At 56.4% G+C, this 12,844-nt stretch overlaps 1 protein-coding gene across 3 annotated transcripts in view; it reads right to left on the bottom strand.

Annotated features, from left to right (window-relative positions):
• Nucleotides 1-2,404: 2,404 nt before the first annotated feature.
• Nucleotides 2,405-12,844, bottom strand: part of BMP1 (bone morphogenetic protein 1) — a 44,296-nt gene continuing 33,856 nt past the window's right edge. For 2 of the 3 annotated variants that reach the window (XM_045457597.1, XM_045457603.1), the window contains 5 exons: nt 10,848-10,973; nt 7,555-7,682; nt 6,932-7,145; nt 5,071-5,321; nt 2,405-3,148 (listed from right to left, as the gene is read on the bottom strand). In XM_045457597.1, the coding sequence (XP_045313553.1) occupies nt 3,014-3,148; nt 5,071-5,321; nt 6,932-7,145; nt 7,555-7,682; nt 10,848-10,973 (854 nt within the window). In that variant the 3' untranslated portion in view covers nt 2,405-3,013. Of the gene's footprint in view, nt 3,149-5,070; nt 5,322-6,931; nt 7,146-7,554; nt 7,683-10,847; nt 10,974-11,271; nt 11,637-12,844 lie in introns of those variants that run through there. The other variant, XM_045457611.1, reaches the window with a different exon arrangement.

The raw sequence follows: 12,844 nt of genomic DNA on the forward strand, positions 1-12,844 counted from the left end.
AACAGTGAAGCAGAGGTACAGGGCACGTGACTTTCCTTCCACTATAGTTGAGCCAAACTTGGCCCTAGACATCCACCCCCCCCACTCCCCCACCCCCCCCCCGCCACGAGGAACCCTGCTCTCTGGCTGCTTGGAGACTAGACAGACCCTGAGTCTTCTTGTCTGTCTCAGCAGTGGCAGGAGGGAGGAGGGTTGCTGGGGAGGATAACAGGCTTGGGGAGTAGAGGCCCAGGGAGGAAATAGCTGACCAGCACCACTGGGCAAACCATGGCAGATTCAGGTCTCCTGGATCAGCGTCTCCTAATTCTTTTGTCCTGTCCTCTGAAGGCTAAAAGGGTGCTCCTGGAAGGACAAGTCTGAAGCTTCAGGTGCTTATCTCAACCTAGAAGTCGGGCAGATCCATCCCAGCTCTTCCACTACTGGCCATGTACTCAGAACCAAGGGGGCCCTCAGGGGGCCCTCTGGGGCTTGGAGACAGTTGTGGGAGCAGGAGTACCTTCCCATGACATGGAGTCAACTGAGCTGGTGGTAGCCACACTGGAGTTGGTCTAGTCTAGAACCCTGAAGCCGGCAGAAGGTGAGGGTGGGCAAAGCATTGAAGAGTGCATGAATAAAGTTCTGGAATATATATTAATGACCTGCACCCAGGTCCTGAGCAGCCTCTACCACTGGGAGGCAGCCTCTGAAGATAGGCCCAGAGAAGACAAGGAAGGCCCACTAGCATGATTCCTAAGTTGTTAGAGGGATCTGGGTCTATGGTGGTGATGGAGTCTTGGGACAGGCGTCTGGGGTGGCTGCATGAGTCAATCCTGAACTGCCTCTGGCTGTGGCATTGCTGTTCACAGAGCCCTTGTTCGGGGTGGAAGACTGGGTACTCGCTTTGGGCTGCAGGCCACTCTCCACAGTCCGGGGGGGTTCTGAGCCTGGTTCCTTCTGGGCATGTGACTCGTGAACTGGGAGTAGGGTCCTCTGAGCTTCAGAGGGCCCTGGAGGGCTGGTGAGGAGAGCTGTGACTACCAACTACAAATTCTGCCAGGTGGGAATGGCAAAGTGTCTGGGTGAGATGCCCAGGCAGCTCCAATGGTTTGCGGGCCTTTCCATTCTACTCATGGTCCTCCAGGCTGTCCTGAGCACCGAGGTCAGAGGAGGTGGAGGCGGGGAAGGGTGGTTATGATGTCACAGCCTGTGACCTCACTGGAGCAATAGGCAGGAACCCCTTGGGCCATCCCCCCTTTCTTGCAGGACCTCAAGGCCTCATCTGCTCTCAGGACGGAAAGAGAGGGCTGCAGCCTGACACTGGGAGCAGGCTGGCTTCCTGGAAGGAGAGGGTCCTGCATACACATCAGATGCCAGCAATGTGTCTGGTTTCCACTACTGCTTTCTGCTTCAAGGGCCCATCTGGGGTGTACCGTACCATAATGCTGCCTAGGGGTATGTCCCCTCCCACAGTCCAGAGAGCATAAGGCACAACATGTGCTTCTGCAATAGGGCGGAGCTTGAGGCCAGTAAAAGACCTACAGACCCACTGAAGGATCTCAGGGAGCCCTGGGGGTTGGAGCAGCATGCCTGGCTCTCTCTGAAATGTGGGAGGGGCTAGCCCAGGCATAAGAACGTGGGTCCTCTCTCTTTCGTTCCCTTTGAGATCCATGTAAAGGGAGAGAGAGGCTCCTCTGAATGGAAGGGGCAGGGATGTGGCTTCTCTCCTCCTGGTCTCTGGGAAACAGGTCTGTGCCTCACTGCTGTCTGGGGAGGGAGGGGGCAGTGGCAGGAAGGAGGAGGCCAGACAAGACACAGCCTTGGGAGAGGGGGCCAGAGCTGGAATGTTTGCTCAGTGGCTGCCTAGTGTCTGGCTCTTGTCTCCATGAGAAGAGAAGGACCTGCAGGGGGCCAGCACTGGGTGTTTGACCTTCAGGAAGGCAGATTTCAGGGCCAGTCAGTAGATCCGTTCAGGCTGATGCCAGTTTTCTGGCTTCTGGCGAGCTCTCCTGGGACACCCTCCAGCCCACCCACCCCTTCCCCAGAGACAGAAGACATGGATGGACACCAGCTGGACAGACACATGCCTATCCCCTTTTACTTACCTCCCCCCACTCCCGCCCCCAAACAGCCTCTTTACAGAATGTTCCACTCCTCTCGTTGTGTGGGAGGGCTATGAGCAGTGCGTGTATATGCGGTACGCCTGCAGGCTGAAGTGTGCTAGGAGGCTGTGTTTGTGTGTGCCTGAGTGTGAAATCACACCCTCAGGGGTCCTGGAATCGAGGGAAGGAAGTGCAGCCAGCAGGGCCAGGTGTCCTGGCTGTGGGCTGGTCTCAGACACAGCAAGCCTGCACATCTGGAATGAGATGCACCGCACCCCCCCCCGCCCCCCCGCCCCATGTCCCAGACAGCATCTGGCACAAGATACTGGCTGTAACACTTTCAGTTTATTGGCTGGTGTGCCCTGGTGTGGCTGACCAGCCGCTGGGCCTGAGAGAAGCCCTGTCTTGTTTCCCCACCCCGTCTTCTGCAGCCCCTCACGGTGCATCCTATGGGACTCGTATGGAAACTCACACCCCAGGAAGTGGGGAAATAGGGGCTCAAAAAAACCATGTCGAGGTTGGAGAAGGGGTGGGAAATGTACATTACAATGAAGCTATGCCACCGGCTATACACAATACGGTGCACTTAGAGAGGGCAGGGAAGATGGGAGGGTCTGCTGACAGACGCTCTCCCCCCCCAGGCCAGGCCCCCAGAGAGGAATGGCCACTTCAAGTGTCTCCGTGAAAGCTCTGGCTCCCTGGCCCTGGCCCCTTGTTCTGGTGGGGGCAAGGAGGAAGGGATCACGGGGAAGGGGCTCACGAAGCAGTCCCATTCCCCCGCCTCCTGAGGACAGCCTCACCTGGACCATCGGCCTGCAGGTCCTGGCGCCTGGGGGACAGGGACGGGGTGCCCACCTCCTGCCCACCTCCCACTGTCCAGTCCAGGTGACTGAGGGCAGCAGGCCTCCCGTCCCCGCCCCCGTGTGAGGCAGTGGTCATTTCTTGCTGTGCAGTGTGTCCTGGAACTTGGTGCTGGTGAACCGCAGGTGGAAGCCTTTTTTGGTGATGGTGTCATCTGAGTGGAATTTCACCAGGACAGAATCTCCGGCCGAGTACACCTCCTCAGGAGGCTGACAGAGGAAAAGGATGGGCATGAGGCTGAGGCTGCTGTTTTTCCTCCCCAGGATCCCCCGCTCTAAGGAAGGTGGGTGGCTCCCAGACATTCACCAGATTCCCCCAGCCCCTTGAAGCAGGGGGAAGACTATTGATAGCAAGAGTTTAAGGGGACACCTGGAGGAGGGGAAGAAAAGCAGGGGATAGAGGAGCTTGCCTTAAGTCCAGAGTCACACTTCATACCCAGCGCTGCTATTAACGCTGCTATTAACAAGTTAGTTGTGAAGTCTCAGGCAAGGCACTGTCCCGCTCTGGGCCTCACTTCCCTCAAGGGCAAGCGGGAGTAAATGCTCCCTGCTCTCCAAGCTCAGAAGGGCTGATGGGGGTTGTGGGAGGGAGCAAATGAGAGTGTGGTTGTGAATGGGTTTTGCAAAGGGAGTGGGTTCTCCCACTCCCTCTCTCACTGTCTCAGCTGCCTCTCGGAGAAGACAGAATAGCTGGGTCCTCCAGACATAGCTGTGGCCATTCCCCTCCCATCCTCCCCCAGTTCTGGCCATGGTTGGCTCTAGGCGATGCCCCTGCCTAGCTCCTGCAAGCCCCTCCTTACCTCTGTGTACAGGCCCTCAGAGTGAGAGCCGCCCACAGAGCCTCAGCACACGGATGCCCTGGCTCTCAGGGCACAGAAAGCATCATTTCCGAGAACCTTGGGGACATTTCCAGCAACCCTGCCAGGAAGCCCTGACAGGATTGGGTTCCTTCCCCAGGTTCCCTCCCGTTGGCTCCAGCCTGGTGGAAGTGTCTGGAAGAAGCCACCTGGGGACACCCAATTTGGTGTGTGGCTCACTGGAATGTGCCAGATCAAGGGAGTTACAAAGGGCAAAATGGGGAGGGGGTGCCCGCTTGGTGACCAGGGGATTCCAGAGTGGTGAGCCAGGCAGGGGAAGGGCCTATGTGCTCTGCTCCTGCCCCACCCCCCCACCTCTCTGCCCTGTCCCAGACCCTGTGAAGCAGAAGCTCTGTCCTAAGGGCACATTCAGCTGGCTAATGCTGGGCCCAGCAGATGCTGCTGCTGCTCCAGGAAGGAAGTTTAACACTTCCTAAGGTGCCCAGGTTACACTGGAGCATAGCCATGAGAGAGGTGAGGGACCAGGGAGGTGAGGGGCAGGAGGGCGTGTGTGTTTGTGTGCGTGTGTGTGTGCACGCATGCACGGGTGTGTAATGGAGAGGAGAAGACGGTGTTCTCCGAAAGGGGAAAGGATTCACAAAAACAAAAAGAAGCCACAGCTCTGAGAGGAACATAAATCCACCTTTGTCATTTTCCTGTGGCTTCGGTTAAAATCAAGCAAACTTTTGCCCACTGCCTCTGAAAGTGCCATTTTATGGACCAAGAAGCAATGCTCAGTGTCTGCTTGGACAGTAGCACCAAGGGCTTTGGGACCAGCTGGCCTCCCACCAAGAAGGGAAACTGGCAGTGGAAGAGATGAGGGTGTTTTTATGGCTCAGCCAGATGACTGGTTAGCACAGTTCGGCTCAGGTCCTAGGTCCCTGGCTTTTGCTTCAACCTCTGCCCCCGACCCTGGGCCCTGGTAAGCTGCTTTGGGACTGGAACAAGGGCGGGGGGGGGGGGGGGAGGGGGTGGTAGAGGGAACTCCATCCACCTCCCCGGATGCAAGCTACCCTGTAGGTCCAAACAAACTGGTGCTGAGCAGGCTTGGGTCAGGGCAGGGCCTGTCCCAGTGGATGCAGAAACCACAGTGTTGGGCAAAAAAGGACAGAGTTTCCTGGGTGGGGATGGCCTAGGGCAGGGCGGGCTTCTGTGAGCAGCCACCCACCAGGCAGGGTCTCCCAGCTCCTGCAAAGGGCCAGGCATGTGCTAGCACCCATACCGGCACCCCACACCTGCAGAGGCAAGGGCACTGGGCAGGGGGCGGGGTCTCACCCCTGAGCCGCAGTAGCGCCCCAGTCTGGGGGCTGTGCTGTCATAGCCATCGAAGAGCTCCATGTAGTCGTAGCCACAGTCTGTCTCCTCCTCCACCTCGAAGGTCTGGAACACCAGCTCCACGCCATATCCTTCCTCTGCCACGATGACCCATTCGCAGTCCACCCCCCCAGGGTAGTTGTTGTCACCAAACTGCGCATGGGAGTAAAGATCCTTCGTCTTCACCTCTGCCCGAACCTGGCCTCCACACTCTGTGGGGGAGGAGCAACAGGATTGGCCACCACTCCCCGCGAGCATGGCCAGGGACAGGGTACCACGCCTCACTGTGCTGAACCCTCATGGCTCGATGGAGAGAGGGCCACATGGCTAGGGGCGAGTGGGTTTGGACCTGCCTGGGACGTGGCCCAGAACAAGTGCTCTGCTGCTCTACTTCTGGATAGATGCCCACAGAGGACCAGGGACACACCGGGCTGTTAGGCAACTCTGAACTGAGGCACTGGGGAGGGCACGCTTGTCAAAAGAGCACATTGCTAATTTGCTCCAGCTGATGGCTGTCATGGAAGAATGTGGGCCCTGCGTTGCCAGGGCTTCCATTCTTAAGAGAGAAGAACCACATCTGGATTTTCTGCGAAAACTCTTGATTTTTCAATGTTGGCTCACATTTTTAAAAAACACACTGTGGGCCAAACAGAGCGGAACTGAGGGCCAGATAGAGTTCTGGGCTTCCAGTCTGTGACCCTCTGCTGGGAGGGGCAAATGAGAGCATGCAGGACAGGGTCCTCAGCGTCCATCCTCCTCTGGAAGCCCTCTGGCCTCTAGGAAATCTGGTGCTTATGTCTCCCTGGAGGGGTGAGGAGGGGGTGGGACAGGGCCTGAGCTACAAGGAAGGATGAGAGGCTCTGGACCCAGCAGTCCTGGGGACTCCGCAACAGGTGGCTCAAGACCCACAAGGAGCCTGTGAAGCCCCCATCTGACACCTGATGTTCCAGGCCTCCCAAGCCTGGGCTCCAGGCTTCCTCTACTGCTGCACTGTTTCCACTGCACTACTGTCCTGTCTTTACATACCAATTGCTCAGGCCAAACGAAATGACCTGCGGTCACCTATACACACCCAGAGCTGTCCTGGGATTGTGGCTGTGCCTGGGCTCCTCCCCCTGCTGGAATGACCCCACCAACTCCTGCCCAGAGCTAGACCTTATCATGTTTTGTCTCATGCTATAACTATCTGTGCACGTCCCACCTCACCTCTGGACCGCGAGTTCCTGGTGTGCAGGGGTGAAGGGCTCATGCCTGATTCACCTCCATAAGCCCCTCTGAGTCTTGCATACAGCCAGAGCTCAGCAAATGGTTGTTAGATAAATGGACAAACAATCGCTAAGTAGCCCCTCAAGGCCTGAGATGTTTGTCTGCTTCATTTTTGTGACCTGCACTTAGAGCACTGCTTCATCATACATGTTATGTGTTAATAAATATCTCTAGATGAGTGACTTTTGGGTTTGGAATGTGGGTGGGCTGCCACACAGTCAGGCGTCCTACTGCTGGGGACTGTGGGGCTTCCCTCCCCATCCCTGGATTCCCCACCCACTGGCGTCACTGTCCTCTGTTTTCCGGCAACTTAGCGGCCCCTAATCGGGACCTCTCCCACTCTCCCTTTAGTGCTCACTCTCTGCTCCCCTGCCCGACCCTCAGAACACAGTCTCTGTCTACCCAGGCCATAGCTCTGTCCATCTGTCCCTTCATACACTCTTTCTAATCCCCCTGTGAAACTCCAGAGCCTGGGCCTGCCTGTGAGAGCAGGATCAGCAGAAGCTCGCAGAACAAGACAGTGTGAGGACATTGGGCTAGCCTGAGATGGCCTCACCTGTGGAGTGGGATGCCTGGAAGCCCTTCCTTTGGACGGAGTTGTCGGAGTAGAAGCGCAGGAACATGCGGCTGCCCGTGGCCAGGACAGGCTCAGGCTTCTTGCTCCCACAGAAGCGGCCCAGGACGGGGGCCTTGGCGTCACGGCCATCATACACCTCCAGGTGGTCATAGGCACACTCAGGCTGGGACTCGATATCCATCTCCACGAAGGTCTAGAGGGCACGAGGGAGGATAGCAAGTTCAGAATGTGTCTGGGGTGGGGGGGCAGCAGGTGGCCCCAAATCTAGGCCTCCAGACCCCAGCTGATGGAGACCAGGGAAGCAGCCCCTGCCAGGGGCACTGCTGGTAGCAGTGAGGCAGGACCCGGGAATGGGTAATGGCAGGCACACCCCCAATATGTACTGGGACCGGACCTCTGTCCAGACCAGACTTGGGGCTCATGAGGATCCTCACAGGGATGACAGCCCTGTGGGCTCAGCCAGGCCACCAGCCTGCAGTCTGCATGGCTCTGGTCAGGACCTCTGAATTACCCAGAGCTTTGGAACTGATAGGAAACAGGTGGTAGCCCGATGGCATGGAAGAGCAGGGGTCCCCATGCAGGCTGGGGTGTGGGTACCTTACCAGCTTGACCCGGTGGCCAGGGGTGCTAGAGATAGCCCAGGTGCACTCCTTCTTGCTGGGATATTTGTCAGGCCAGTTGGGGCTGGTGATGGTGCCACTGGTGGATGTCACCTTGTGGTCACAGCCGGCTGTGGGGAAGTGAGGGTAAAGGGATCAGCAAGAACCTCGGTGCTCTAGTGCCTCCTGTGAGGAAAGGAACAAAGCCCTTCCCTCCTGCCCTCCTTGCTTCTTTCTCTTGTCCTCCACCTACAAACTGATGGAAGGCTTACATTACTTCTTTTCTGTTCGGTTACCCATGGCCGGGGAAATCTAGCTGCTTGCCTCCAAGCGAGGTCTGCCTGGCAGCATCCATGAAAGCCGCCCTCACAGGCACTCCCGTGCAGATCCCCGGACCTTTGAGGCCTCTGGCCACACCCCCTCTGCCCTCCATGATGTTGTCATCCTCTGGTATCCTGCCACACTTCCACATTCACAGAAGACTTTGGCACCTGACTTAGTTCTATACCCATTCCTGCTGCCATCCCAGGTGATGTCAGCCAACACTCTAGCCTCTCTGTTCCTGATCTTCTCAGCTCTATTGGCACTTATCTTCTTCCTCTCAAGCCGGGCTTGCTCATGACCTTACTCTAGGCCTTGCCATCACCTACCATTTCCTGATGCTACAAACACATCACCTCTCTGTGACCACTTCCTGTTCTTCCAGGGTGCTCAGGCCCTCACTATCCTTTCAACACTTCTTCAGCTTTAGAGAGACTTCCAGGGTCTTGATCCTTCTATTTTCTCCCAATATTTCCTCCTTGGTTGACTTAACTTGCTTCCCTATCTGGCTGGACTATATGGCTGATCACCCCAGCTGCTCATCAACATACTGTCCTTCTACTGTGTCCTCTCGGAAAACCCCATCTACCTCAACCACTGGGAACCGAAACCACTTGATACTCTTGGATCTGTCCTTCACCACCTCCACCCCTTACCTCCTCAACAACGGCTCCAAATCTTCAGCCCTCTCCACTCCCATCCCTTCCCTCTCAGAAGATCACCTCACCTCCTGCCTCCCTGAAAAAAATCAGGGCCTCAGATATGAACAACTTCAGCTTCCCAGCCCCTCCCTGCAAACTCACCTTCCTCCTTCCTCGTCTCCAAAAAGGAGTCCCAGGTCCACCTGGGTACCTTGGTACCACAAATTATCCACCCTCACTCTCTGTGCCATCTCTGCCAGCCTGTGGACCCTCCTATGCTTTGCCCCATCCTAAAGTAACTCCCCCACAGCCCTACATTCCCCTCTAGCTGCCACCCATCCTTTCTCCTTTTCTTCTCAGTTGTTCTTCAAGAAAACTTGCTATTACCCCATTCTCACTGTTTATGACTCTTTGATCCATTGCAATCTGCCTTCCCACCTCTGAGAGTGTGGCCTCACAAACGAATTTAAAAGCTGATGTTCATGATTTATTATCATCCAATCTGACAGGTTTCTTGGGGAAAAACAGGCGGCCAGTGCACTGCGGGCTGGGGAGGAGAAAGGGATGGATAGGTGCCTATGGTCAGCGGCTCACAGGATGAATACACAGCCATGAGGCCCAGAGAGCAGTGTGCAGGCTGCCCAGAGGCCCTGTGGAGGCAGGCAGAGCTCCTGGCTCTCCACAGTGGACCTATGGGCTGTGTCCATCATCCTTCTGTGGTTCTCCAAGGCCACATTCGCTGCTCTCCCCCATTTATACACAGGTCTTTGGGGCCCTCTAACTTCTCTGTGTGTGCCCACTTCTCCCCTGGCTAGACTGCAATCTTCCTGGGGGCAGAGGAACTCCCCTCTTTTTTTTTTTTTTTTTTTTTTTTAGTGAGCCCTATGCCCAATGTGGGGCTCAAACTCACGACCCTGAGATCAAGAGTTGCATGCTCTACCAACGGAGCCAACCAGGCACCCCAGAGGAATTCCCCTCTTGAGGTCCCTGCAGAACTTTGCACAACCTCTGCAAGGAGGAGTCAGGAAATACTGATTTGTAATTCGCCTATCATTTGAGTGAGGAGGAATCATGAGTGCTTCTAAAATGACTCAGCTATGTACAGGTCGTCCACCCTAGAAGTGTAAAACCTCTCACAGCTATCTTGTTAATGTTGATGTACTCTTTTTCACACAGTACACACAGAGAGAGAATGCACTTTGGACAACCACAGAATAAGGTCCTCTCCAGCTAAAAGACGTGGAGGCCCTGTGAATCACGAACTTTGTATTTGGGTAGACCGAAGTAATCGGGTTGGAAGCTCTTTAGTGTCCATTGGGTCACTGCTGAGTGCTTCAATTCTGTTTATTTTATCCAGGAGTTTATTTGTTTATACCTTGGTTGTCCACCTAAGAACAGTGAGAAGAGGCATTTTCCAGGCACTGTGCTAAGTGTTCAAGCAAGATCTGTAAACTTTAGTATGCTGCAAGGCAGTTACCATTGTTAATCATCTATGGGTGAGGAACTGGAAGCTCAGAGAGGTGCAGTGATTCACCCAAAGTCACACAGACATTCAGTGGCAGAGCCAGGTCTGTGTCGTGCTGCTGGGATAGTATGCCCCAGCAAGCGGGGGACACAACGGCATTTGGGACTTGGAACAGGCCAGTGTTGTAGCATGTCCAAAGAGCTATAAGATGATGTTGGTGATGATATGAGGGCTGTTTTCAAATATCTGCAGGGCTTTAGTGTCTGGGAGGCGGTGACCCTGTTCCGAATGTCCCCAGGGGTCAGCAGTGTGACCAATAACAGCTGACATACGACTGTGCTTGCTATGAGCTCAGCACTGCTTGGAGCACTTCAGAGAGCCCTGTGCCCTGATGAGGTAGGTCTATTGCGACCTACATGTCACACAGGAACAAACAGAAGTGCTCAAGGGTGCGCAGCTGGCTAAGCAGTGGGGCTGGGCCAGGCAGCCTGGCTCCAGCCTGTGCTCTCGACCTCTGTGCCATCTCGACTCTCTGCCACAGGAAGGTCGTTATGAAGACAAGGACTTGCCCATGGATTTTAAGAAGCACTAAGATCAGTCTAAAAATGGAGCCTGGGGATGAATGTGAGCCCCTCCTCTCCTAACATGCACAAGGAGACACGGAAGCATGTGTGGCTTGGATATTTTGAGGACGGAAGAATCTGTGGGCCAGGTGGGAGGCAAAACAAGGTAACCTCAGAGACCACTCGTGACCTTGAGTCTACACCGGGCCAGATGGAGATGGCACCTGTGTCCTCGTGTCCCCAGCCTCCAGTCCTTTGGGCCTGCTGGCCCTGAGGGGCTCTGGGCGCTGCACTGGCAGCGCTTACCTTCCTTGCAGTCGTGTTTGTTGTCATGTAGGACGAAGCCACTGCGACACTGGCACTCATAGCTGCCGAAGGTGTTGACGCAGTCTTGCTGGCAGCCGCCGTTATCCTTGGAGCACTCGTCCTTGTCTGCAGGGGAGCAAACAAGGCGGGCCCAGGTCTGTGCAGGGCTGAGGTCAGGGTGGTCACCCCAGGGGAAGCGGGAGGCTGGCTGGGTTTCCTCCCCCCGGGGGGGCCAAGGCCACGATGGGGTCCAGGGCAGTGCATCCAGCGGAGCCAGCTGAGTGGCCCAGCTGTGGGGAGAGAAAGTAGAAGTGGGGTGGAGGGAGGGCTGGGGGCTGGAGCTGACCAACATGGGCACCCTCTACCATTACCTGCTTACTGGACAGACGGACAAGTGGAAAAACAGACACACGGACAAGCAGACTGCAAGAGAAAGGAGCAGGACGCAGGGGTCCCTCTTTTACTTCACAACAGGAAATGTCACAGACACCATCAAAATGGGAGGGAGTGGGGGCAGGGAAGGTCCCCTGTCCATGGGAGGGGGGGACAAGGGGAGAGGAGAGCACCAGTTCTGTCCGGCCAGAAGGAGGCAGGCCGGAATGGCAGAGTGGAGGTGGGGGGTGGTCGGGCACTGAAGCCCCCATCCCATTCCGTCCAAGGTGAGGTTCCTGAGTAACAAAGGGTCCGGGAGGCCTGGCAGGCCTCACTGGGGGGTCCGGTTTCTTTTCTGCACTCGGAATTTGAGCTGGTGGGGGCGTCCCCGAGGGGGCTGCAGAGCGGGCCTCTTTTCTGAAACGAGAGAGAGAAGGAGAAAAGGGACCAAGGGGTGGGGGTGGAGGGCAGGGACCAGGGAGGGAGAGCAGTGAAAACCAACCCGGGACCTCAGAGGCAGATTCACAGGGCAATGCGGGAAGGCGGCGGGACACACATGCAGGACGGCCATGTCCGGCGCAGCCAGGTCAAAGAGGAAGAGCAAGTGGGAAGAGGCACAGCGACAGAGACAGAAAGGAAGGGAGCCTACGGCAGGAAGAAGGCCTGGAGGGGTAGGCACGAGGCCCGCACATATGGAGGGAGAGAAACAGAGTCTCTGGTAGAGGGGAGCAGCCCACGGAAAGGGCGGGCCCGGCTGGGAGCTCCGAGCTCTCACTCTGGCTGCTGCAGCTACAGGCTGTGTTTAGACACACACACCCACACCAGCATGCCCACAGACACGGGATCCCTCGGGGATGTACTGCGGTCCCACTGGGGCGGCACAGACACTGACCCACAGGTACACCACACTCAGGCGCAGGACCCACAGGCAGACATAGAGACCGCATGCACACATACCACTGGCCAGCCATCCACCTGTGTGCACGTGTGCATAAGGGACACACACTACTTCCTCCCACATATGTGTGAGGAAGCGTGCGCACAGATGCATAGACAGGCACTCAGGGGCCAGTACGCGGGTATAAAGACACAAAAACACAGAGACCACAGGCTCTTCAGCAGACCTGTGGACTCAAGTGTGCTCACACATGCAGCTGCTCAAGTTCGGGTCAACCCACACACGCACTCTCCCATGAGCACACACACACAGAGACACAGGCTACAGGCATGTGTTTGTCACTCCCACACATGCTCCAGTCTGTCTGCGGTCACTCTGGGGACTGTGTGCTTGGCACAGAGGCAGGTGTTCAGGGAAGCTGTGTAGATCGAACGGACACCCAGATTTCCAGAGGGGAATCGCGAGGTAGAAAGATGTCCGCTGGTATTCAAATGGGCAGGTGGGGTCTGTGACAAAGGTGACCCTGTTCCTGGTCTCCATCAGTAGTGGAGGGGCCTGAGCACTGGCTTCCGGAAGGCCTGGCTTCTCCACTCCATTCTCAGGTGGGCCAGACCCCTTAAGGCCCGCAGGAACTCAAGGTCAAGAGGTGGGATCCCCAATTCCCTCCCCAGGGCTCCTTCTCAGTTACAGCCTCACAGGGGATCCTCGCTGAGGGCCCTGTGGAAGC

The sequence above is a fragment of the Leopardus geoffroyi genome, chromosome B1, assembly GCF_018350155.1.
Source record: "Leopardus geoffroyi isolate Oge1 chromosome B1, O.geoffroyi_Oge1_pat1.0, whole genome shotgun sequence".
Classification (NCBI taxonomy): domain Eukaryota; kingdom Metazoa; phylum Chordata; class Mammalia; order Carnivora; family Felidae; genus Leopardus; species Leopardus geoffroyi.